Below are 22,562 nucleotides of genomic sequence, written 5' to 3'. Positions count from 1 at the left end.
TGGACAGGTCGCACGACGGGGGCGGGGCTGTGACGTTCAAGCAAGTGGTGCGACGGCTGGAAATCGCAGCGTGCTTGAAATTGCAGCGCGCGACGGCGACGGCGGCGGCGGCGACGACGGGTGGTGAAGATGCTCACAGTCGCCGCCCCTTTTTCTTTTTCTTTGAAGATGAAAAACGTGAAATTCAAATTGAGAGAGAGAGGATTGTAATTGTTTGTCTATTTTGTGAGAAAAAAATAAAAAATAAATAAGGGTATAATAGTACTTTCAGCAAAAAATGGTTGTTTAACTTATGTTTCATAAGGAGGGGCTATATAACTTATGTTTCATAAAAAAGGGGCTATAAAAAGATTTCCCTCATCTTTATCCATATTGGGATTCATAGCAATAATTTTATATGTTATACTATCTAGTATATGTAAATCTACTCTAGTATAATTCGTTAAGAGCACTCCCAGCAGAAATCCCAAAATTATGCTTCTATATTCCTCCCTAAAATTTTCCTATTTAATTTTAGGATCTCGATTTTATAAATGCATACATCAGATCTCTTATTTTCTACATAAAAACAATAATTATGTATGGGCCCTACTAATTATAAGCTTAAAATAAATTTAGGGTGGGTGTAAATTTAAGATTGAATTTAGGTAGGTGTAAAATTTTTTGTGGGCCCCATCCAATTTAGGGAATCTGTTGGATGCATTTTTTTTTTATCTCATTTTCAATTATTTTAGCTTAAATTTAGAATTAGTGATGCATTTAGGTGATCTGTTGGGAGTGCTCTAAATGCAATAGTATAATACAGTGTGTTGAGCACAATATACGTATTGGACTCCTGGATGCGACTCCTCAAATGTAGGTGTATTTATGTTGAATTGTGTATGCTTGCTTTCTGCATATTTGTTGTTGTGTGTGTAGTTATTACGAGTACTTGATCATTGGTAACTCACACTTTATCATAGTGTGACACTGATCTTTTTCACATATAATAATATTAAGATACAATTAAATTTATATATAATTAAGAATACTATAACAACATAAATCAAGTGGTACATTAATCACATAAATCAATATGATATTTTTTGAGTTTTTTATTTATAAAGGATCATGTATTTTATACTAAACGATATATTAGTTGTCATAGGTATATTATACACTTTAATCATCAGAACCAAACGATGGATAAATTGCAACTATACTTTGGAATGAAAAAATATCACTCCCTCTGTCCTGAAAAAATAATCATACGAGAAAGTGACATAAATTTTAATAAAAATAAACGCACTCTTAGAGAAAATAAAATCTTATTTTATCATAAATAGTTTAAATTGAGCTTTAAGGTTGGGGTTATTGTTTGGTGAACTTTTGGAGAGAGAAAGGGGTAACGTCGGCTCCTTGGCTGTTTGTGGCCTCTTGGGCTTATTAGTCATTACTCTCTCTCTCTCTCTCTCTCTCTCTCTCTCTCTCCGTGTGCGTGTGAGTGAATTTTGACATAAGATAAATTTTTTTAAACAGAGAGGTAGACAGGTCTTGCAAACTATTGGTTTTCACTTTTTTATTTCTTTTTAAGATCAAAATAGTGATGGCTGAATAGAGAAAGTCAAGTCTAAGTTCAAAAAAGAAAAGTGTTTAGTCAAAAATCTGTAGCATTGATCGGATATTGTATATACATTAATCATTATTTAACTCAAGCACATCAATATATGTGCAATAATGTACAATTACATGATATACAGAATATCATATTTTATTAAACGCAACTCTATAAAATCTAACACACTTCATAATTGAGGGCAGGGCAGATGATCATAAAAGAAGGGTAGGTGATCAAATTTTCTTTGTCATGTTTTATTCATTTGTTTATTCATCAATCAGCAAATTATGTAAATGAATAACCGTTCTAATCAGTGGTAGGTGCACCCTAACCTCGAAGAGCAGCAGCAATTTGAGTATACCACTAGAAGCAATTTTTTCTTTTCCTTTGCTTAAATTAATGGCTGGTCAAAAAGCCATTTTTTCAAAAAAATTGGACAGCCAACAAATCTGAATCTGTTGCCAGTTGAGTTTTATTACACAGTTGGTAACTTCTGTATACCAAGACTAGACTGGGAGGTAAGGGTTCGACTTCCACCAACACGTCTAGGTCGACATCAAGTGCGTGCTTATGACAGCGACGACAGATATCCCAACAAGAAAAGAAGAACCTAAACTTTGTGAGCAAAAACCTAGATCCAACATCTCTGTGACTAAACCAGTTTAATCTCCTATGAAACACAAACCTAGACTACCACAAGCAAGTAACGAGGATGGACTTAGGCGTTACCATCACAAAGCACACGAAAAATGGGAAGTTTGATGATGCTTAGCTTAGCATGCTGCTTCTTGATTACCAAAAGCTACATCAGTTTAGCTCTTTTACAGTTTGAAGTTGAGTTCCGGATACCTCTTCCGGTCACAGCGTAAGGAGCTGAAGCTGATGGTAAAGAGGGTGATTTATCAATATATGCATACCTCTCGTTGCCATCCCAGTATAGTATGATCCGGTTTGTAGCAGCATGTGCCCAGCTGTCACCTGTGGACCGGGGTTTATGGGTTAGAACTTAGAAGATAGCATACATGTAGTTTTGAGTTCTAATCCTACCTCCTAAACCACCCATATCTTAAAAGAGAAAGTCACACACAATGAAGAAGATAAAGTAAGGAGAAGGAGAAGTGTGAGGAAGATAACAATGTAAATTTATGGATTTTACCAAGAGCAAGAGTTAACTGAAATGAGCCTTCCACAAACTTGCTGGTTACTTGATTTAATACTACAACCTGCAGAATCATGTGGCATAAGCTAAGAATGAGTTATATTCTTATGGGGTCTTTGCATTGATAACAACTACACAGCAGAAAAGTAAAGGTTCTTGTACGAAGTCAAATTCCAGATGTCCTTACAGCTAAATTGAAATTCTTTGCAAGTTTCATCAGTTTTAGTGACATCCCACTAAGTAGTCGAGTCCTGAGTGCCATATCCGCAAAATCTTGACGGAAGTGGAAAGTGATGCTGTCAATAACGACAATCTTAACCTGTCAAACGAGACTTAAAAGCTATAAAACCCATGCACCTCCTGATTATGAGCCATTCAATTTCTTACACCTACATCTTTATGCTCAGAGATCAACTTCACCAAGTCATTAATCACAGCAATCTGCTCTGTGTAACTGCACACACGGAAGTAGAATATATTATCAAGAAAAGACTTCGGCTGTTTATCCACTCCACAGGCTTGAGAATCCCTCCGCAGCAAGCTGTTGTATTCTAGCATGTCCTGAGCACATGCCTCCGCAATTTGTAGAACACGTTCCACTATGAAACTGCCTTCAGTATCTGAAAACAAGTCAACACTAAAAGCTCAACACTCAGGAGATAACAATAGTAATATATTGAGAGCAGTCAGCATATTCTGCATACACGTACCAATATACACTGCTTTCCCTCCAAGGCCACCATAATCAGCTGGGATTTGGGCATTCACTGCAAGCTGAATACTACATTTATCCATTACACATTGCATGAAGATAAAGTAATGAATTCACAGCTTGAACAAAGAACTAAAGTAGTAGATGGGTATAATTATCCTCACCCAAGTTGGGTTTTACCAATGCCTGGCATTCCACCTGATAAAGTCAAGACCATGGTTATAGCAACAGAAAAATGAGGGGGAAAATACTCAATATGTAACTTTAACGGGTGCAAGAACTGTTGACTGACTGACCAATCTCGGTAACTTCTTTACAATGTATTCCTCCACCTAAGATTCCATCCAAATTTGAGCAAGATGTGGTGATGCATATGGAAGATTCCTCCTCATGCAGCATATCCCATGCCGTCTGTGCTCCTACACAGAATCAATGTGAAAATTTATATAAAAGGCTTTTTCAACTGCAAAAGCACTGATTTCTTATGGAGTAAAGAAGGAAAATGGAATACAACATTCTGCATTTCAAAGCTCGTGATTGGAATATAACCATTTTTCAACTCTTAAGCAGTTATTTATGCTACACCAGAACAAGAAAACAGAAAGAGAAATCCAAAAGGAAAATTGTTCTCATTATTTCACAAATCATTATTTCACAAGAGTTATATGAATGAACTGAAATTGAGTACAAACAAATAATAGATTACTCACAAATGATCATATGCAAAAAAGTAAACATATCAGCATTGAATCAGCCGAACACGACAACGAATCTTCCACTACCACTCAAAGAAAAGCTAAATAATTCATGGAAACAAAATAAATCAAGCCAATAAACACTCCGAAATTCAAATCAGCTTCAACCGGTTAATTCCAACGAACAACTGGAAATTAATTTTACCATTCACAATAGCACGACTTCCGCTCTCAATTTTGTGTAGCCCACTCCTTCTGGATGCTATTTTCAAAATCTCCACCGCCTCATTTTCCGAAATCTTCAAATCTGCTCAGCGTATAAAAATGAGCCTATAAACAGTTGAAATAAAACATCGTTGAAAACGGAAATTCTAGTGAAAATTAACATAGAGAATCGCGAAACCTCGGGCTAAACGGGAAGGAGAGAGAGAGGAAAGAGAAGAGAGAGAAGTGTAGCCGGCCGATATCAACTTTCCTCGGTGCGACGCAGAAATTGGCAGACTCGATACTTCCATTTTCGGTTTCGGTTTCGGTTTCGCGCGCTTCGCTTTGCCCAATTTGAGCGATCAACTGTATACGGGCTTTAATAATAGGGTAAGGCCCGAGAAATTCGGGCCCAATAATCGAATTGCAATTAACTGCACAAGCTTGGAGTCCTTAGAAAATAATAAAAAAATAATTAAAATTAAATTATATTGTATTATATCATAAATTGTTGCACATATTCATAATCGTCGAAATTAGTAGTATATCCAATATAAGAATTCCCAATCCTGCCAAAGTAGTATAAAATGAATATATAAAACTCAATATGTTTCCTTTTTTCACGTACTTGGTTAATTTCTTTTTAACAAGATTAAAGATGTGTAAACTCCTAATTGATATTCGACACGAAAATTAAAAAAGTTAATAAAAATGTTATGAGTTAAATAAAATGATAGTTTGACAAAAGTGATAAAGGTGTTTAGAGCTATTTGATGCGAAAACTAAGAAAGCTGATAATGATGTTCTGAGTTAAATAAAATGATAGTTGACAAAAGTGACAAAGGTGTTGAGAGGTGAGTCCAATAGTGATAAAGGTAGTAAATATAGGAAATAAGTGAGGGTATAATTGTCCAAAAAACAGAATAAGAGTTTATTTCATGGACAAAAGTTCAAGGGCAAATGAGAATTTATTTCATCGACGGTGAGAGTATGAAATAATTAATTAAAGAGGAAACATAACAAGTTAAATAAGACACCAAAAAAGAATACAAATCAGGTCAAAAAGGAACATCCAATATAAAATATAGACCAAATTAAATGGGAAACACACATGATCTATTATCCTCATCACAGTGTGCCTCAAATTTTCATCTATACTAAACTAACTTTATGAAAAAAAAAAAAAAAAAAAATCAATCCATGCAACACATTCAAGGGTTGTTCATAGATGCTTGAATGAGAGAGGTGAGAGAGGGATGAATCCGAGCTGTTTTGATTGAGCGAGCTTCACTTCTTCCTTGAGCTAATTCCTCCCCCAATGGCCACCTTGGCCGTAGATCAAGCTGATGATATATAACATGATGATCAAACATCAAAATATTTTTTAGCTGTTTTTTCATATGATTTCTAAAAACACATCAACTTTACTTATCTTGCAATGATATCACAATTCACATGTCATAAGTGCAGGACAAGTAAAGTTCATGTGTCGTATCGTGCTATGGGCAGAGCGAAAGAGACGAACCACGGCATCCTCCGGTTCACATGCAGGTGGCGGAGGATCGTATCTTCCCATGCGGAAATGCTCGATGCCGGCCCAAGCGATCATTACGCCTATCACAGACACAAGGGAACGAATACAAACTGTTTTCAGATTTATGTGAGCGAAAAACGAGGCATGGTGGCATGGAACGCCAAGGCTCCGGGAAGATTAGACTACCGTTGTCAGTACAGAGACTGGGAGGAGGGCAGACAAGTTGCAGGCCTTTCTTTTCGACGATCTTAATGAGGCGAGACCTGACATACTGGTTGGATGCAACGCCTCCCGAGACTACCTGTACAAGGACATGTGGCATGGACGAGAAATAAGCAGGCGTGGTGGAAGTAAGACGAGTATTGCTGTATTTCACTGACCAAATGCTTCATAGACGGCTCCATCTCTAATGCCCATTCAATTGCTCGTTCGCACTTTTCTTCTAAATGCAACACTGCAACGCGCTGCAATCACACATATTTGTGAAGTTTAAGAGAAAAGTTTATATCACATTTTGCAGGTTTTACCAGCAGAATACACGAGAAAGAAGGAAGGAAACAAAGGAGAGAACTCTCGGAGTATATCACCTGAAACGAGGCTGCAATATCAGCCCGAGCCTTTCTGTCTTCCTCACTAGCTGAAGCAACATGTACTGCAGCATCACTGCACCATCGACAAAAAATGTTTAGCTATCGAGAAGGCCAACATATATAAAACTAATGGTTGAAAAAAATTACATGTTTTTGGATTCAATTGCCATCCTGACTTGAGTCTTCAGACCTGCATATGAGAAATTGCAGTCTTTGTGCTGTTTCATGGGCACCTACGAAAAATCAAAATATTAATATTGCAGCCGGAAAGGCTTATATTGATTTGGAGTGGTAAGAATCCGATTGAGGTTTGGAGGATAGCTAGCCTTGAATTTAATAGAATTTTCATCACCCTCTCGAGCTAGCTCCTCTACAGCAGGGCCTCCACTCTTCCTCATATCAAGACCAAGCCATTTGGCTGTCTTATCGTATGCCTCCCCAATCGCATCATCTATCGTGGTCCCAAGTTGTATGTAATGGCCAAGATCACGGGCAAGAACAAGAAGATTATGGCCGCCTAAGTGAACACGTAGACTGTAAATATAAAGATAAAGTATTACTCCGAAAAACAGAGACAATACTTATGCAATTAGATGCCTGAAGGATCATAACTAACGTATGAGACCAGTAATCTTTGTATGTCTCTTACTTGAGATTATGAATGCTTAGTAAATTGTGCAAAATTTAAGTGAAAAAAAACTTTTACTGCAGTTATGATCATACCTGAGATGAGGAAGGCCATGAAAGGGAACTGTAACTCGCTTTGCACTAACCTAGATGAAAACAAAATGTCATGTCTTCAATATGTCATAAGCCGGTAACCTGTTACATGATATTAAGTTATATATTTTACATTTCCTTTCTAGATTATCTTTCCAAATTGAGACGAACTAGAATGTTTTACTACATCCAATTAAAGATATAGGGTTGTCCTTTGCCAGTGAAGAACATAGATAATGAATTGCGACGTTAATATGTAAAAGTTCATATAATCAAATAGGTTATATATTCAGCATGCTTGTTTAAATGTCAACATCTTTCACGGAATCTCGACATTACCTTGCTACCAAGGCATGGGCTTCCATGTGATGGACGCCAATAATGGGTAGAGTATACGCCCCAGCAAGTTTCCGAGCTTTCCTAACACCAACTGTCAAAATATTATAACAGATTGTAAGAGCCTTTCTCAACATTGTTCTTTATGTCTATTCAATAACTTTACCAAACTCTTGTGGTCTGAGATTCTGATTATCAAATCAAGATTAGAACTTGATGCAAAAAACAAGAAAAAAGACGATCCAGGTATAAGACTAAGATGAGTGAGAGGGAGGATATACGGAAGAAAGAAAGATGAAGGTAAAAGAAATCTTAACAAATTACCACGCAGACAAAGGCTTAAACCAGGACCAATCGTAACGGCAACTGCAGAAAGATCTTCCTCAGTTAATTTTGCTTTATCAAGAGCCTCCTGCACTACCTGCGAAGAAAGAGCACCAAATATGTAAAGCGTATATAACACACACACACACACACACACACACACATACACACAGCATGGGTAAAAGGAGAAGAGCCTCCCCCTTGAAATATCTACTGCGTGTGTACTTGATGTGTACAAGTCATTCATATGTGAATGGTCTGATCTCACTTTCACCTGAAGAACTCTACACTAGTAAGGGATACATTTTAAGTTTAAAAAGGTTCACTACTAGAATCGCATAATCAGAAACTAACCATTAGTTTTAAAATATAAGAACAACAACAATTGTAGATCACCATGATCAAATAATGAGAAAGGTAACACTTATTACAGAAACATCACATATTAAGAAGAAAAGAGAAACGAAAAACATGCTGAAAACAATGTACAAATAGAACAGTTATACAAAGACAGCAGGTCAGTACCTGATCAATCACCAGTGAATGTGCTTCTTCTGCCATCTTAGGAGCAACTCCTCCATAACGAACAAGCAGATCTGCCTTGATGTAGTGATGATAAAATAAGCAAAATGTCAATACTTGAGATGGATTTTGTGCATTATTCTATGTGCATAGTACAAAACAAGAGAAAAAATCAAAAGGAAGTATAAGTGTATAACACAATTGTTTACTCTAATTACCAGATGAATAAGTTAAAACTAGATAAAGTGTACCAGGTCATAAAGATTCTGACCAAAGATAAATTTCAAACCTTCTCTCGTTTAGAGAGAGATCCCAGGCTACCTCTCTCTACGAAAAGCAAATACAATTGTCTGAACAACCATGCTGTCCCTTTTGAATGAAGAGAATGCGAGTAGGTCGATACGCTGCTAAAAGGCTCATGAGTAAGAATTACTAGAACCTATCTAGCAGCTGACTTGAACAGTTGAACCATCTATGGTGACAATGCATATGGAGAAGAAACTTTGTGTTGCAAACTTCTCATCCAAGGTATAGCGAATCGAATCAATAATAACACCTTTAAAATCCCGGCTCCCGCATGCTTCATATGATCCTCGTCTTCTTGTCAGGCCATCCTAACACTGATTTAACCACTTCATGGGTATTAGACTATTAGTAGACCCTCTTAGTCCATTTATCATGAATAAGAAATAAAGGATCAATCTGTTAGCACTAAAGGATTTAGATCACTCTCTCAGGTGTCTATCCCGATTCCTGATGTCCAGGTGTTTCTGCAGATGTCAGTGCGTGTAAATGGGCAAGACTTCGTTTACTCTTTCCACAATATATTAATCCAACTACAATTTGTCGTAAGACCATGGAGTTGCTAAGTTATCTTTCTACTCCATGACTCTAAGTCAATGCTACTTCAGTTGGTTAAGCAGCAGTTTAAAACCGTTCGTTCATTGACATGTGTCACAATTCCAACCAAATGATTGGCAAAAGTCCTTAGTTGAGAACGCTCAAATTATTAACAATTGATTTGAGCAGTCTTCAACCATTAGCTGGTCTTGAATCAAGAGACATGTGGAAGCGCCTCCTCCCCCAACTTAGGTAATACTAAATTAGTCTGCTCCTACTTTCATGCTATGATACCTTTTAGCTATTACCTTTCTCCATTCAGTCTATTAAGGTAACCTACTTGTCTCTGAGCATGAGAATTATAGAACCTAACCTACGAATGTGCCTGTTGGATTCTATCTCAATTAGTTGACTCTTTTAGAGTCGAAGTTTAAACCACTTATCCTCAGACATTGAACAGTACAATGAGTCTAGTTAAAACCGGAGGCACATTGAACACTCGCACGAGATCCCGACAACACTAGATCAAATATCCCTCTATGAGAAATGATGCATTGAGCTTATAATTAAGTCAATATGATCAAAATCCTGTAGCTAATCCTTTCTTACTTTTTCTCTAACCTTACTTCCTTTTTCCCTTAAATTTTTTCCAGAAACATCTTCTACTTTCATGAAGGACCAGACCAACAGTGATGACATGAGTTCATTATCATGATAATGTTGGATAGTTGGGGTAGCAACAAACACGTTACATCAGTAAAGAGACGAACTGAACCGAGGAGCACTTAAAGGACATGGACAACATCTACCAACACCAACATGACATGAATATGTCCACTATACGCATCACTTCAAAACAAGCTTCGCATCGAGTATCATTAGCAACAGAGTATTCAATCTCCAAAATCACGAATAAGAAAGAAAACCATCAATATTTCAGTGCCTCTAATAAAGACATAGTCATCATGCAAGACATACTATGTTAAAATATATGCAATAAAGGGAAAAGGAACTCCACGCCAGCAGCTACCAAAATAATACAACCAAATAGACCAAGGAGCACCGTGGTTCCCACAAATCAATAGCAACACAAAAAAAGAAGAAGAAATAATTAGATTAAATATTTCAAGGAACCACGCATGCTAGAAACCTTTCCACACGCAAAGACATTCATTTATACATACCTGTGAAGACACAACTTGACTAAGGATTTCGCCATTGCTCCGTACCTACCATCACGCCGACATTATAAAAAAAAGAAACGATTTTTATTATTCATTTCGAAAGATAAGCAAGACCCACAAAGCTTTTGGTCGTTTACTCCACAAAAAACAATCCCCGAAAAGGAAAAAAGAAAAACGCAGTCGCACACAAAAGGCACACGCAGCACTTACTACTGCAGCCGCAGTGTCGTCGCAGCTAGTTTCAATACCAAGAACAACCAATTCCTCATCTTGGCTTGACGCTTTTACGGTTCGCGCCTTCGGGCAAGATGAATAATGGATTGTGTGATGGGGAAAGGGAGCTGCGGGTCTGCTCAATTTGAGGCGAAATTGCAATTTTTGGAGAGTTGTGGTGGAATAGTGGATTGAGGGCTTGCGGAGAAGGGTTAGGCGGGAAGTTATGGAGGTTAAATTGGACGTCAAGGACGCCATGTGAGATGCAGAGTGAGTTCGAAAGAGCCACGGGATTTTTTAATCGCGAGAGATGATGTAAATTTAATATTTTAGTGCAGAATTGGGGTGAAATTGAAAGTGCAAATTTTTAGTTTTGGTGTGTGGGGTGTGATTAGCAATTATAAAAAGATTAAAGTACCACTCCATCAGTCCCCACTTCAATAGACTCGTTTTTCATTTTAGGTTGTCCCACTCTAATAGGCTCAATTTTAATATAAAAATGTTTAAAGCTTTACTAAGTAACAATAAGAGAGTACTATTTAGTTTTTTCATAAGGGACTACTCTTAAAAAGTTAATTTTTGGTGGACCACACATCATTTAGCTATCAAAAATTGAATTTCTTAATCTCCGTGTCAAAAAGAAATGAGCATATTGGCCTAAGACGGAGGGAGTATATTCCTATTTGAGAATAGCCAATGTTTCATCAAATTTCACGATTATATAAGGTGGATTATTACATAAGGTGATATGATTGGTATGCAGGAATAGAATTAAATAGGATTGGAACGAATTTAGAAATAGAATGATGGTGAGAATAAAATGAAATGAAATACTCCCTCCGTCCCAATAAGCTTGTCCCCTTTCTTTTGGGCACGGAGATTAAGGAGAGTTGTATTAGAGGTTAAGTTGTATGACCCACATGTTTAATTATATTATTAATTGATTTAAGTATGGTTAACAAAGCAATAACTAATTCTTCAAAATTATGCTGCCGCTCTCAACTCCGGCAAGCCGGCGCCGGCGCCTCCTTCCCTTACACACCATCATCCCAACAACCAACAGATAAATTTAACACACATCATTTCCCCTAAATTGAAGAAGTGTTTATAGAAATTCAAGAAATTAAAGAAACACACCATTTCTGTAAACCCCAACCCCCAAATTGCTAACCCTCATTCCTACAGGTGGCTCCGGCCGTTCAGCCGAAGAAGATGAAGCAGGAAAGGCGGCGACACGGCGGCGCGTGAAAGGGAGAACATGGCGCGCTGGCCGTCGAGGTGGGAGAAGGGTGAAGGCGGCGCATGGGTGGAGGCGAGAGGGCGAAGGAGCTCGAAAGGGTGGAGGTGGGAGAGCGCCGGATGTGGCACTCAGATTCAGGTGGGAGGGCGGCAGGTGCATTGAGGCTCCTCTACGGTGCCGATTAGGGTTCCGTCGACCTCTCATGGACTTTTCACCACAGCGGTTTTACAGATCTCCCCTTCCTCGGCTTAGATCTGGGCACAGTGGCGCGATGGAGAAGATGAAGCATGAGGGGTGACGACGGCGCGACGGCACGACGTGGGCCATGTCCGTGAGTGTCAGAGAGAGATAGAGAAGATAGAACAGAAGCGTCGGCCGTGGTGTTGAGGCGGCGGCCGTGAGGATGGAGGAGAGGCGGCGGCCGTGAGTTTCAGGCAAAGAGAGAGAGTCCAGAGGGTGGGTAGGAGAGAGGGGTTTAGAGAGAGAGAGCTATGAAAGAGATGTGAGTGTGTTAATTAGGAGAGAGATAGAATGCTAAACATTTTTTAATTATTTACCAAAAAAGGAAATGGGACAAGATTATTGGGACAACCCAAAAAGGAAAGTGGGACAAGATTATTGGGACGGAGGGAGTATAAAAATTCTATGATTAGTATTTATAGATAATGAATAAACAATATGAAATGGAATGACCACAATAATTACGTTAATAATAAAAATAATTTATTTATTATACAATTAGTTAGTTTTTCCTCCGTCCATCAATTTGTGTCTTAAGGAAGGTGCACGAATTTAAAAAAAAAATGTATTGTTTATTTGTTTAGTGGAGAAAGGGACATGATTTAAAAAAAAAAGTGATTTATTTATTAAGAAAATAGTTACTAAAAATAGGTAAAATACAAATTGATGAACGGACCAAAATGAAAATTAGATCGAATTAGTGTACGGATGGAGTATTATATTATTATAATAATAACCATTATTAAAAATACATATTCATGAGAATACACAATATCATAGTCGATGAGAAGAATGACTAGTCGCATATTTATGAATTTTTTTTTAATGAATTACATAAGTAAATAAAGAAAATTTAAAAAATGACTAATTAATCTCAATTTCATGAAAGAACTCTCTCTATCTCTATCTCTTTCAATCATTGAAATAACTCAATCGGACGATCAATATTTATTCTTATTACATGCGTCCAAATTTTGATGAGCATATCAATAATTGTGATGAACATATCAATATTTTTGTTATGAACGGACGTATTTGTTGAAATGACGTATTTGTTGAAAATCTCGCACTCTCGAACCTCAAACGTTCAATAAAATTATTGGTATGTTCATCAAAATTATTGATTTATTCAACGTTTCTAAATTTCGCAAAAAAAAATCATTTCTCCATAGAACCTAACCATGTATATATATATAGATGAGTTATACTGAGAATGATATATTTCGTGAGAAATGATAATGATTGCATAAGCCAGTATATAGTGTTGCATAACCTGCAGTATAATATTGCATAAAAAATTTACCTGGATTCAAATTCTGGAGAGAGCGAGAATTTTATATAATTAATTGAATTTCGTTGCAAATTACAAGGATTTTATGCAACATATATACTGGCTTATACAATCATTCTCCGTTATCACCACATTTATTTATTCTCATTTGATCTTCTCCCTATATACATATATAGAAATGCTATGTTACATACCTTATGTGAGCATCGCTCACGTTTAACATTCGTTAGCGTTTTTTTTTTGTTTTAGATATTTTTTTTATTCTAATACTTCATAAATTGTTATTGAAATCATTAATTTTATAAATTACATAAAAATTAAAGTTCGATTTTTTCTTTTTATTAATTATGTGAAGTTAAAAGGAATATGAATTAATGATCTCAATAACAATTTATGAAGTATTAGAATAAAAATAAATGTTTAAAATAAAAAAAATAACGCTAACGAATGATATACGTGAGCGGTGCCCACATAAGGTATGTAGCATAACATCTCTCTCTATATATATAAAAGCCAAACATCACATTAAGTTTTTCATATAATAATTATTAATTTTTCTCTCCTTTTAACTATTATTATCTGTTTTTGTTTTCTTTCTTTCTCCTTTCATTCTTTCATGAAATGGAGCAATTATATTTCTATATTTGGTTTAACAAATCAAAATACCAATCAACTACTAATTGTGAAATTCATATTAATTATCAAAAATCATGATTGTGATTATTATTATAAGCCAAAAACATCACATTAAGTTTTCCATATAATAATTACTGTATTAATTTTTCTCTCCTTTAACTATTTTTTTTTCTTTTTTTTTCTTTCTTTCTTTTTCCTTTAATTCTTTCATAAAATGGAGCAATTATATTTCGATATTTGGTCTATCAAATCAAAATACCAATCAACTATTAATTGTGAAATTCATATTAATTATCAAAAATCATGATTGTGATTATTATGCATAATTAATGTGATGTTAGATGACTTTTGAAATATTAAAAATAATAATTATGGATACCTTGCTCGTAGGATATTGAATAGATAATATAATTTGTTGTAAATAAAGTTATGTACCTTCTATATAAAGTAGATTATTGAAAGTTACATTTTGAATATATTATAGATTATATATGTAGATGTAGATTATTGTAAATAAAGTAGGTTTGAGGAAAACGAGAATAAAAAGATTATTTTTTTTAGAATTATAAAAGATATTTAATATATAATAAATAAGACCACTATTCACACTAGGAAAACTATCCGCACGTAGGCGGGATTGAACTCAAAACCTCTCACAAAGGAAAGTGTCTCAACTTTGCCACTTGAGCTAGGCTTCGTTAGATAGAATAAATAGATTTTAAAGTGGCATATAAGTGAGATTATTTTCCTATTATATAAATTAATTACATCTTATTAAAATGGAAATTATCTTATCGAGATTTTCAATCCGGTGCCACAACCTAGCTCAAACTATGTATCTCAATATCATTAGACAATTATATTATCAAGTTATTATAATTGAAAAAATAACAAACATGTAGCTCCAATATCATTATGTTTTAATCTATTTTGCAAGCAAGCGAAATTTAACTGATAAATGAAAATTAATTTCATGATATTTAAGATTAAAAAAAATTATAGCATATTGTGTCATTTCATATATGATCTTCATGTAATTTATAGATGTTTCCCCTACTTTTCATATCATATGCTAATGCAAAAAGATATTGCTTTTACCTCCAAAAATCTTTTCATGTGCTATTTTCAAATCAAGAATTTAAGTGCAGCCAAATGATGGAAAATGCAGTTTGTCAAGCAGCCATAATTTTTCATTTATTCTCGAGCACAACTCATTTCATTTCCATGTTTGTTTGTCGTTTCCATGTTTTCCACGTTAATAAATGCAAAACACAATGATTGAGAAAATCTCTCTTGGCCCCATCTCTTTTCCACTTTACAAAGATTTGATCTCTCGCATGTTGTTGAAGAAGATGCAACAGATATGATTGAAGCTTCAGCACTCTCTTTTATCTTTTTGGGCCCCGCTGGCTAGCTCGAAACCCGATGGATTGTCCCGATTGACATCATCCTTTTTCATCTTACTCCCTCAGCTGCGCCTGTGTTGAAAAGAATCATTAGCAATCATCGTGAATGAAGGAGGAAAATGTGGGATAGCAAATCCTAATATAATCGATGGCATGTCAAGAACTTAAAGTAGTCAAATTTATTTAAGGGTTAATAGTGGTTTATAAAATGTCCCGACCGAACTTCCATTTTCTCCTAAAAAACCCCGAACTTTCAGTTTTTTCCATAAAATACCCTGCTATGCAAAATCCGATGACAGAAAGATTAAAAAAAATATGCCGAACTTTCAGCGTTTTTCAGCAATGGTGGTTCCTAATATGATTTTCCAACCCCAAAATATTTCATTCGGCAATAGAAGTCATCTTTCCGTCATCGGATTTTGTACAGCGGGACATTTTATGGAAAAAACTGAAAGTTCGGGACATAAAACACTATTAACCCTTTATTTAATTTCAGTATCAAGCTGAAGCTGCAAAAAAAGAATTTTTTTTTATGTATGAACTAGGTGGACCTAATGTGCCCCAAGTGGTGATCTAATAATGCAGCAGGTGATCATAAAAGTACAATATATGGAGGCTTTCTTCTAACTTTCAATGATACTTTGGAAAAGGCCTTAAGCTTAATCTTGGCTATGATATTGTTTTATGAGTAGTATTTGTGTGACTATTTTTTGCTTTTACTCGGAATTGTTTAGTCGTTTTCTTGCTTTTCTTGGACCGATCATGACTTAAGACAACTGTTCATTAGAGCCATTGTAACTATCTGTTTTTTAATATATAGGACTAGCATCTGTCATGGTGAGTTTATCCAAAAAAATCTTGAATGCTTTTAGAGTTTGAGATTATTACCTTCTCTAGACTCAGAGATCTCATTCAGCTTCATCTACGGCATGCAGGAACGAGGAACGGGGCTTCTAGATGAATGCACGAAAGATGGGACGCTCGACGTGTATGGAAAGCCAGCAGCACGAGACAGAACGGGTGGATGGAGAGCAGGATCTCTGGTTCTTGGTACTTTCATATGATCAACTCTCATATAATCCATATCTGTTTTCTTGAATCACAGCAATGTAGCAAGAAATCAGCAATGAAATGAGATCCAATTTTTTTTTTTTGTAGCTAAAAACAAAGTGTTTCTGACTGACCTGCATTATTGTTTTCAGTGAGTGAAGGACTTGCTGCTCTTGCGTTTACCGGAGTAGAAGTAAACATGGTGCTTTTCTCGAAATCCGTGTTGAGGCAGACGAACGCGGATGCAGCGAAAACGTTCAGTACGTGGATGGGAACTCTCAACATCTGCACTCTGTTGGGGGCTTTTCTCAGTGACTCATACTTGGGAAGATACCTAACCTGTGTTGTATTTCAAGCTGTTTTAGTCATTGTAAGTCGCTCGCCTCGCCTCGTTCTTCGCTTGAAATGAGCTTCTCCGCATCGAACTCTTTACTGATTTTGAGCTGCATTTTTTTTGACAGGGATTAGTGATACTGTCTCTGTCAACTCAAGAATTCATGCTTGAACCAAAGGGCTGTGGAAAGATAGGAGATGTATGCAACCAACCATCACCAGCTAAAGTTGCCTGCTTCTACATATCTATATACTTACTAGCTTTGGGGAGTGGGGCCATAGAACCGGCAATGGCGACGCTGGGCGCAGATCAGTTCGACGAGGAAGACGCAGAGGAGAACAAGTCGAAAACGGCCTTCTTCAGCTACTATTACGTCGCTCTTAATCTTGGATCACTGATTGCGGAGACGGTGTTGGTGTACGTAGAAAATCTGGGGAGATGGGTGCTGGCCTTTTGGATATCAACCTCTTGCGGCTTGTTGGCAACGGCTTTCCTGCTGAGCGGGACGTCTCGGTACAGACACACGAGGCCGCCCTCCGGTAACCCCATCTCCAGATTTTCTCAAGTGATCTCTGCTTCTGTGAGAAAGTTAAAGCTCGGCGTGTCATCAAACGGAGAAGAGGGGCTCTATGAAGTTCGAGACAAGGATGACAAGGAATGTGGTCGGAAAATATCACATACCGATGATTTCAAGTAAGTCTTCGTCTCTGCTGTTCGTCTGAATTGAGATCCTCGGAATACTGATATTTGCAGCGCAACGACAGGTTTCTTGACAGGGCGGCCGTGATGACCGAGTCCGACCAGATATTGCTAAACAAGGGGCAAACTCCAAATCCATGGCATCTTTGTACAGTAACACAAGTTGAGGAAGTGAAATGTGTGCTGAGATTGCTTCCAATATGGTTCTGCACAATAGTAGCATCTGTAGTGTTTGTGCAGGTCCTCTCTCTCTTTGTGGAGCAGGGAGCATCCATGAACACGGCAATAAACAGCTTCAACGTCCCCCCCGGCCAGCATGACCGCCTTCGACATCATAAGCACGTCGACATTCATCATCTGCTACGAGAGGCTGCTTGTACCATTATACACCAGACTGACCAAGAGAAAGCTCAAGACTCCGAGTGAGCTGCAGAGGATGGGAATTGGGATGGTGATATCGATCGTTGCCATGATCATTGCAGGCCTAGTCGAGCAATGGAGACTCAAGTATGCAGACGAAGGCGAAACAAGCTCTCTCAGTATCTTCTGGCAAGTCCCACAGTATGTGCTTGTGGGAATTTCCGAAGCCTTCATCTACGTCGCCCAATGGGAATTCTTCGCGTCGCAGATTCCCGACAGATTGAAGAGCTTGGGGCTGGGCTTATCGATGTCTTCATCGGCTCTCGGCAGCTATCTCTGCACAATAATCGTGACAGTGGTTATGAAAACTACATCAACGCATGGGAAACCAGGTTGGATACCTCCAAATCTGAACGAAGGCCATATGGACAGGTTTTTCTTCTTGTCGGCTGCTCTCATCACTTTCAACTTCATACTCTTCATCACCTGCGCAAACCGGTTTAAGTGCATCAAACTAGAGAAACGACACGAAGGAAAGGAAGCGCCAGCTGCTCTGCCTTAACCCATCTGCTGTTCTGCCTTGACCTGACGAAGACGATGACTCACCTTACCTTTATCTGTAGTATCTGCACTAGGTAAACATGAAGGAGAGCAAGAACTGTACAATCTATACTATAGAGGATGCAAGGTTTCTGGAAATAAAAAAGAATCTGAACTCCTCAGAATAGATTTAACAGCTACTCAAAATATGATGGAAGTAAAATCATGTAAACAAGTCACCAGTGTTTCAATTCAAAAGATCAGATCATAGTCCACAAAATTAACAAGTTTAACAAATCAATAGCTGCATTCAAACATTGCATACATATATCTTAATGGAAGTCTCAACTGTTAATCTACTCTCAATTTGGCAACTCAAAGTCTGTCTAAAAATACGCAGTCGCTACAAGGCATGGCCATGTCGCCATGAAGCCTATGCATCTCGAAGTCGTGTGTCGGGCTCGTTCAAATGAATTCATTTTGTGCCCGAGCTCTGTAGTACCACAACCACCATTGCATAGGATGCACTTATTCAGGCTGATCCAATATCCCAGTCATTTTGAAATCTTTGCAGTCAGCTCTCTTACCAGCTTTCCAGCAACCATTGCTGTCATCCCATCAACAGTGTCTCGCTGTGGATTGAACTCAACGACATCTGCAGCAACAACATCACCTTTAAGATTTTGAAGAATGTTGAGAACATCACGGAAAGAGAGGCCTCCGGGCTCAATGTGAGATACTCCTGGCGCAAATGCTGGATCCATACAGTCCACATCCACAGAAATATAAACGCCTTTAACGCCTTCACCAAGTTTCTGCAAATAATTCAAGGCTACAAAGGATAAGGACAAAACATATTGGCAAGAACAAATTTGATTCTTTGAAATTGTTAATTGTTCTCATCATCGTTACAGATTAATATTGCAAAACTTGATTACCAGTCGTAATATACCTAACATGGTAATCAGAGATCAAGCCTCAGAAGTAAATTCAAAAGTTCAAAAGACATTCAAACAATTCATATTGTATTTGATGATTGCCCTTTATAGTTAGCACATGTTCCAGATTGATAAGCCCCAATTTTGGAGATAGTAAAGACAGAGGAAAACAGAGAAACACAGAAGACTGCAAGGTGGGTATTGCGAGGGAGGGGGGAGAAAGAGAGACCAGATTCTCGAGTAGGTTCCGATCCCTTGAAAATGTCCGCATTTCATATTGCTCTACACCAAAACGCTTCCCTTGTTCCCGGCCTTCCTTTGTAATAGATCTGATTCCAACCTGCATCAAGCATTATGAGAGTTTCAATCAACCACTTTTCTGATTATATTTGGTTGGGAATAGTAAAGCACACTAGGTCTTGTCATTAAGTTGCATGGCTCCGCAGCGTAACTTTGGAACAATGTGCATTACCAACCAACAATAATAAAAGCTTAGGTTACCTGCAATAATCGCCGAGCATAACCACCCTCCATGATTCTAGCAAAAGAAGATGCATGAGAATATTTATTCCCCTCAAAAGCATCATAAATATCAGGATGAGCATCCAGGTGAAGAATATCAACAGGCCCTCCAAGCTTCTCAGATACGGCTCTCACGGCAGGAAATGAAATAGAGTGGTCACCTCCTAGCACCAAAGGCCGCAATGGTTCCTAAAAAAGCATTAAATATGAAAAGAAAAGGGAAAAAGGGTAATGCATGAGGAAAATTTGAAAGATAGTCCAAAAAAGTATTGACATCCATAAAAAAAAGGAAGCTTACTTCTTCCATCACTAACTTCACAGATTCACTTATAATATTCATCAATCTATCATCATCAACTCCACAATCTCGTAACTCCTGAACTGGAACATCGCCAACATCTGTCATGACCCTTGGATCATTAAGATCTTTACCTGCATAGCCAGGTTCATCATGAAACAGATTCAGCATCGTTATGGATAGGAAGCGGGGTGAGAGAGAGAGAGAGAGAAAGATAACATCATATTACTGTAAGGATCAAGTTATTGGAAGTGTCTGATTCATATATGCCAGCAAAATTGCTAAAGCAACTATTATTTTATTATCTTCTTGATTCATTGTGACCAATCATTTCCCTTTAGTAAGAAAGTACCATATACAAACAAATGAAATTCTTGGAAGAAGAATATTCCGGCCTGACCAAAATGGCATGACCGATGAAAGATACACATTACCTTCCTCTGTGGTGGAATTTGTGCTCCCACACCAAATGGCTTCTCTTATACGTGGAGGTGCAAATGCAGGCCCCTGGAGAAAGGAAGAGTTGTGCCCTAAGGGAACTCCAAGAAGAGATGTTGATGCCACCACGCCTCCCAAAGCTCGTAGGAGTTCACCCTGTTGCAGAGATAAACTAAAACTAGGTTAACATGCTGTAAAAACAACGGTTTGGGAGATTTAGGCACCAGACACCATTCTTTCAAATTTCTTGCCCCAGAAAATGTATAAACCAATAGAAGTGCCCCTCAAGGAGCTATGATTCAGAAATTACAGAAGCAGCCTTATAGTAACAAGAAAGCTAATTATATTATCAGAATCCAAGTTCCAGCTTGGCTAATTCATCATGAAAGTGATATTACAAGTTCACCATCGTATTTAGAGACCGACTGGCATAAAAACGAACTTCTTAAGACATCATTAACAGGAACGCCATGAACTCGAACTACCAAAGACCAGGCTTTAATCCATGAGGTAATTGAATACAGATAAATATACACGATGTCATTGGAATATACCTTGAGCTTCGCTCTCTCGCGGATGAGTGTCAGGGATGCCTCAATAACACGAGCCTGGCCTTTCTCTATCAAGTCCTTGGGAACATTTTCAGCATTCAGCCTCTGCAGGTAATGGATTCCCATCCTTCCAACGTTCTTCATCTTTTCCGGTACTCGATTTCACAATTTCTGTCCAACCAAAACAACCAAATATCATAAAAAAAAACAACCTTTTACATCAGTCACTCACTACTTCCTCATTCAACATATGTGATTCCCAGAATCGCTCTAGCTCTATCCCTTCACTTCACCCATCGAATAGACACATTCTAAATCAATCGATTTTACTAGGAAAACGATATCAAATCCGACAACGGTAAAATCATTCAAACTCATTCACATGATTTTCGCCATAGCACCAGAATTAGACACTCAACGGAATGAATTGAACACACAGAAGCGTAAAATCAAGAATCGCCATAGCTAGAAATTGAAGAAATTGAGACATACCCGCGTGTGATGGCCTACAAAGGGTGCCGGATGAGTGTGTGTTGTGCGTGAACGGAGAGGTTTCTGGCTTTCTGGTACCACCTTTTTGGCGCTAATGCGAGGAGAGGAGGATTGGATTAATTAAGGAGTAAAAAATTAACATGCAGCTTTATCCTCTCTGCCTGCTTTGTGGAATTTCGAGCTTTTCAACACAATCATTAAATATTAAAAAAATGATCTTTTAATAATAGTTAAATTATTGCATCCATTATCGACTAATACCAAAAAAATCGCTCATTTGTAATTCTAACATCATTTTTTTTGCGTCCATAGTAGATTAATACAAAAAAAAAAGCATTCATTTGTAATTCTAACATCATCTTTTTAATTTCCTCAAAAAAAAAACATCATCTTTTTAAGTGTTAATGAGGTAAAAAAACCCACATTCAAAAAATATGAAAAATCTATTTAAATTAAAATAAAGTATGATAATATCCTTGAATGGTGATAGATTTATATGAATTTCTCAAAAAATTCTTAACTTTTGTTACACAAATGTACTTGTACAAAAGAATTTATATAATTATTCACTCGGTCCCAAAATAACTTTTAATAGAGGATGTCACAAATTTAAGAAAAAATTATTATGTGTATTGATAGTGGAAGAAAATTGTTATAATTAATATTGAAAATAGTGAAAAAAAATATTATAATTAGTATTGAAAATTGTGAAAGTATTATTAGTGATGAAATAATGTCCCAAATAGATAGAAAGTTATTTGGAGACGCACCAAAAAATAAATATAAGAAATTATTTGGGGAGAATTAGTTGGAAACATATAAAAACTGAAAATGAGACAATTATGATTTACTTAAAACATAATGCAGTGAGCAAGAATTTTCGTAAATAAGATAAGA

General features: G+C 37.1%; 3 protein-coding genes, 1 long non-coding RNA gene and 1 pseudogene across 8 annotated transcripts; 1 reads left to right on the top strand and 4 right to left on the bottom strand.

The window, feature by feature from the left end:
* Nucleotides 1-1,955: 1,955 nt before the first annotated feature.
* LOC131022035 (DNA repair protein RAD51 homolog 3) lies at nucleotides 1,956-4,731 on the bottom strand. The gene is made up of 9 exons (XM_057951399.1): nucleotides 4,567-4,731; nucleotides 4,369-4,470; nucleotides 3,765-3,887; nucleotides 3,633-3,666; nucleotides 3,467-3,537; nucleotides 3,150-3,376; nucleotides 2,944-3,075; nucleotides 2,754-2,820; nucleotides 1,956-2,575 (listed from the first exon to the last, which is right to left on the bottom strand). Exons 1-9 carry the CDS (start codon nucleotides 4,676-4,678, stop codon nucleotides 2,400-2,402), a joined length of 1,044 nt encoding a protein of 347 aa, XP_057807382.1. The 5' UTR covers nucleotides 4,679-4,731; the 3' UTR covers nucleotides 1,956-2,399.
* Nucleotides 4,732-5,428: 697 nt separating this feature from the next.
* Nucleotides 5,429-11,045, bottom strand: LOC131022033 (probable tRNA N6-adenosine threonylcarbamoyltransferase, mitochondrial). Of its 5 annotated transcripts, none has more exons than XM_057951397.1 (13): nucleotides 10,628-11,045; nucleotides 10,418-10,462; nucleotides 8,397-8,471; nucleotides 7,872-7,968; nucleotides 7,551-7,641; nucleotides 7,215-7,264; nucleotides 6,818-7,008; nucleotides 6,639-6,724; nucleotides 6,489-6,564; nucleotides 6,282-6,365; nucleotides 6,088-6,202; nucleotides 5,893-5,981; nucleotides 5,429-5,710 (listed from the first exon to the last, which is right to left on the bottom strand). In XM_057951397.1, exons 1-13 carry the CDS (start codon nucleotides 10,886-10,888, stop codon nucleotides 5,579-5,581), a joined length of 1,392 nt encoding a protein of 463 aa, XP_057807380.1. In that variant the 5' UTR covers nucleotides 10,889-11,045; the 3' UTR covers nucleotides 5,429-5,578. The 5 variants fall into 5 exon arrangements, with proteins under 5 accessions (XP_057807380.1, XP_057807377.1, XP_057807378.1 ...); XM_057951394.1 differs by having other exon boundaries at nucleotides 6,818-7,025; nucleotides 7,215-7,259; nucleotides 7,872-8,145; nucleotides 10,628-10,972; XM_057951395.1 differs by having other exon boundaries at nucleotides 7,872-8,145; nucleotides 10,628-10,969.
* Nucleotides 11,046-15,198: 4,153 nt separating this feature from the next.
* LOC131022032 (uncharacterized) lies at nucleotides 15,199-17,224 on the bottom strand. The gene is made up of 4 exons (XR_009101132.1): nucleotides 17,085-17,224; nucleotides 16,628-16,936; nucleotides 16,332-16,536; nucleotides 15,199-15,515 (listed from the first exon to the last, which is right to left on the bottom strand). It is a non-coding gene; the product is annotated as an uncharacterized LOC131022032 (long non-coding RNA).
* Nucleotides 16,359-18,626, top strand: LOC131022030 (protein NRT1/ PTR FAMILY 7.3-like; annotated as a pseudogene).
* A 26-nt stretch (nucleotides 18,627-18,652) lies between these two features.
* Nucleotides 18,653-21,998, bottom strand: LOC131022031 (arginase 1, mitochondrial). Its single transcript, XM_057951393.1, has 7 exons — nucleotides 21,666-21,998; nucleotides 21,177-21,344; nucleotides 20,619-20,778; nucleotides 20,185-20,318; nucleotides 19,866-20,075; nucleotides 19,594-19,704; nucleotides 18,653-19,241 (listed from the first exon to the last, which is right to left on the bottom strand). Exons 2-7 carry the CDS (start codon nucleotides 21,315-21,317, stop codon nucleotides 18,981-18,983), a joined length of 1,017 nt encoding a protein of 338 aa, XP_057807376.1. The 5' UTR covers nucleotides 21,318-21,344; nucleotides 21,666-21,998; the 3' UTR covers nucleotides 18,653-18,980.
* Nucleotides 21,999-22,562: the final 564 nt, after the last annotated feature.

This window comes from Salvia miltiorrhiza, chromosome 4 (assembly GCF_028751815.1).
Source record: "Salvia miltiorrhiza cultivar Shanhuang (shh) chromosome 4, IMPLAD_Smil_shh, whole genome shotgun sequence".
In the NCBI taxonomy this organism is placed as follows: Eukaryota; Viridiplantae; Streptophyta; class Magnoliopsida; order Lamiales; family Lamiaceae; genus Salvia; species Salvia miltiorrhiza.
Note: the sequence above shows the minus strand (reverse complement) of the source record. Positions and strands in the feature narration are given on the sequence as shown.

Excerpts from the sequence above, each read along its gene's own strand:
- LOC131022035 (XM_057951399.1), bottom strand. The coding sequence starts at position 4,678 with ATGGAAGTATCGAGTCTGCCAATTTCTGCGTCGCACCGAGGAAAGTTG. Across the intron at positions 4,471-4,566 it reads TCCTTCCCGTTTAGCCCGAG|ATTTGAAGATTTCGGAAAAT; the intron begins GTTTCGCGATTC and ends TACGCTGAGCAG. Across the intron at positions 2,576-2,753 it reads TCAGTTAACTCTTGCTCTTG|GTGACAGCTGGGCACATGCT; the intron begins GTAAAATCCATA and ends CCCGGTCCACAG.
- LOC131022033 (XM_057951394.1), bottom strand. The coding sequence starts at position 10,888 with ATGGCGTCCTTGACGTCCAATTTAACCTCCATAACTTCCCGCCTAACC. Across the intron at positions 8,472-10,417 it reads GTCAAGTTGTGTCTTCACAG|GCAGATCTGCTTGTTCGTTA; the intron begins GTATGTATAAAT and ends CACTACATCAAG. Across the intron at positions 6,725-6,817 it reads AAAATTCTATTAAATTCAAG|GTGCCCATGAAACAGCACAA; the intron begins GCTAGCTATCCT and ends GATTTTTCGTAG.
- LOC131022031 (XM_057951393.1), bottom strand. The coding sequence starts at position 21,317 with ATGAAGAACGTTGGAAGGATGGGAATCCATTACCTGCAGAGGCTGAAT. Across the intron at positions 19,705-19,865 it reads ATGCTCGGCGATTATTGCAG|GTTGGAATCAGATCTATTAC; the intron begins GTAACCTAAGCT and ends TGCTTGATGCAG. Across the intron at positions 19,242-19,593 it reads GGAACCTACTCGAGAATCTG|AAACTTGGTGAAGGCGTTAA; the intron begins GTCTCTCTTTCT and ends AATTATTTGCAG.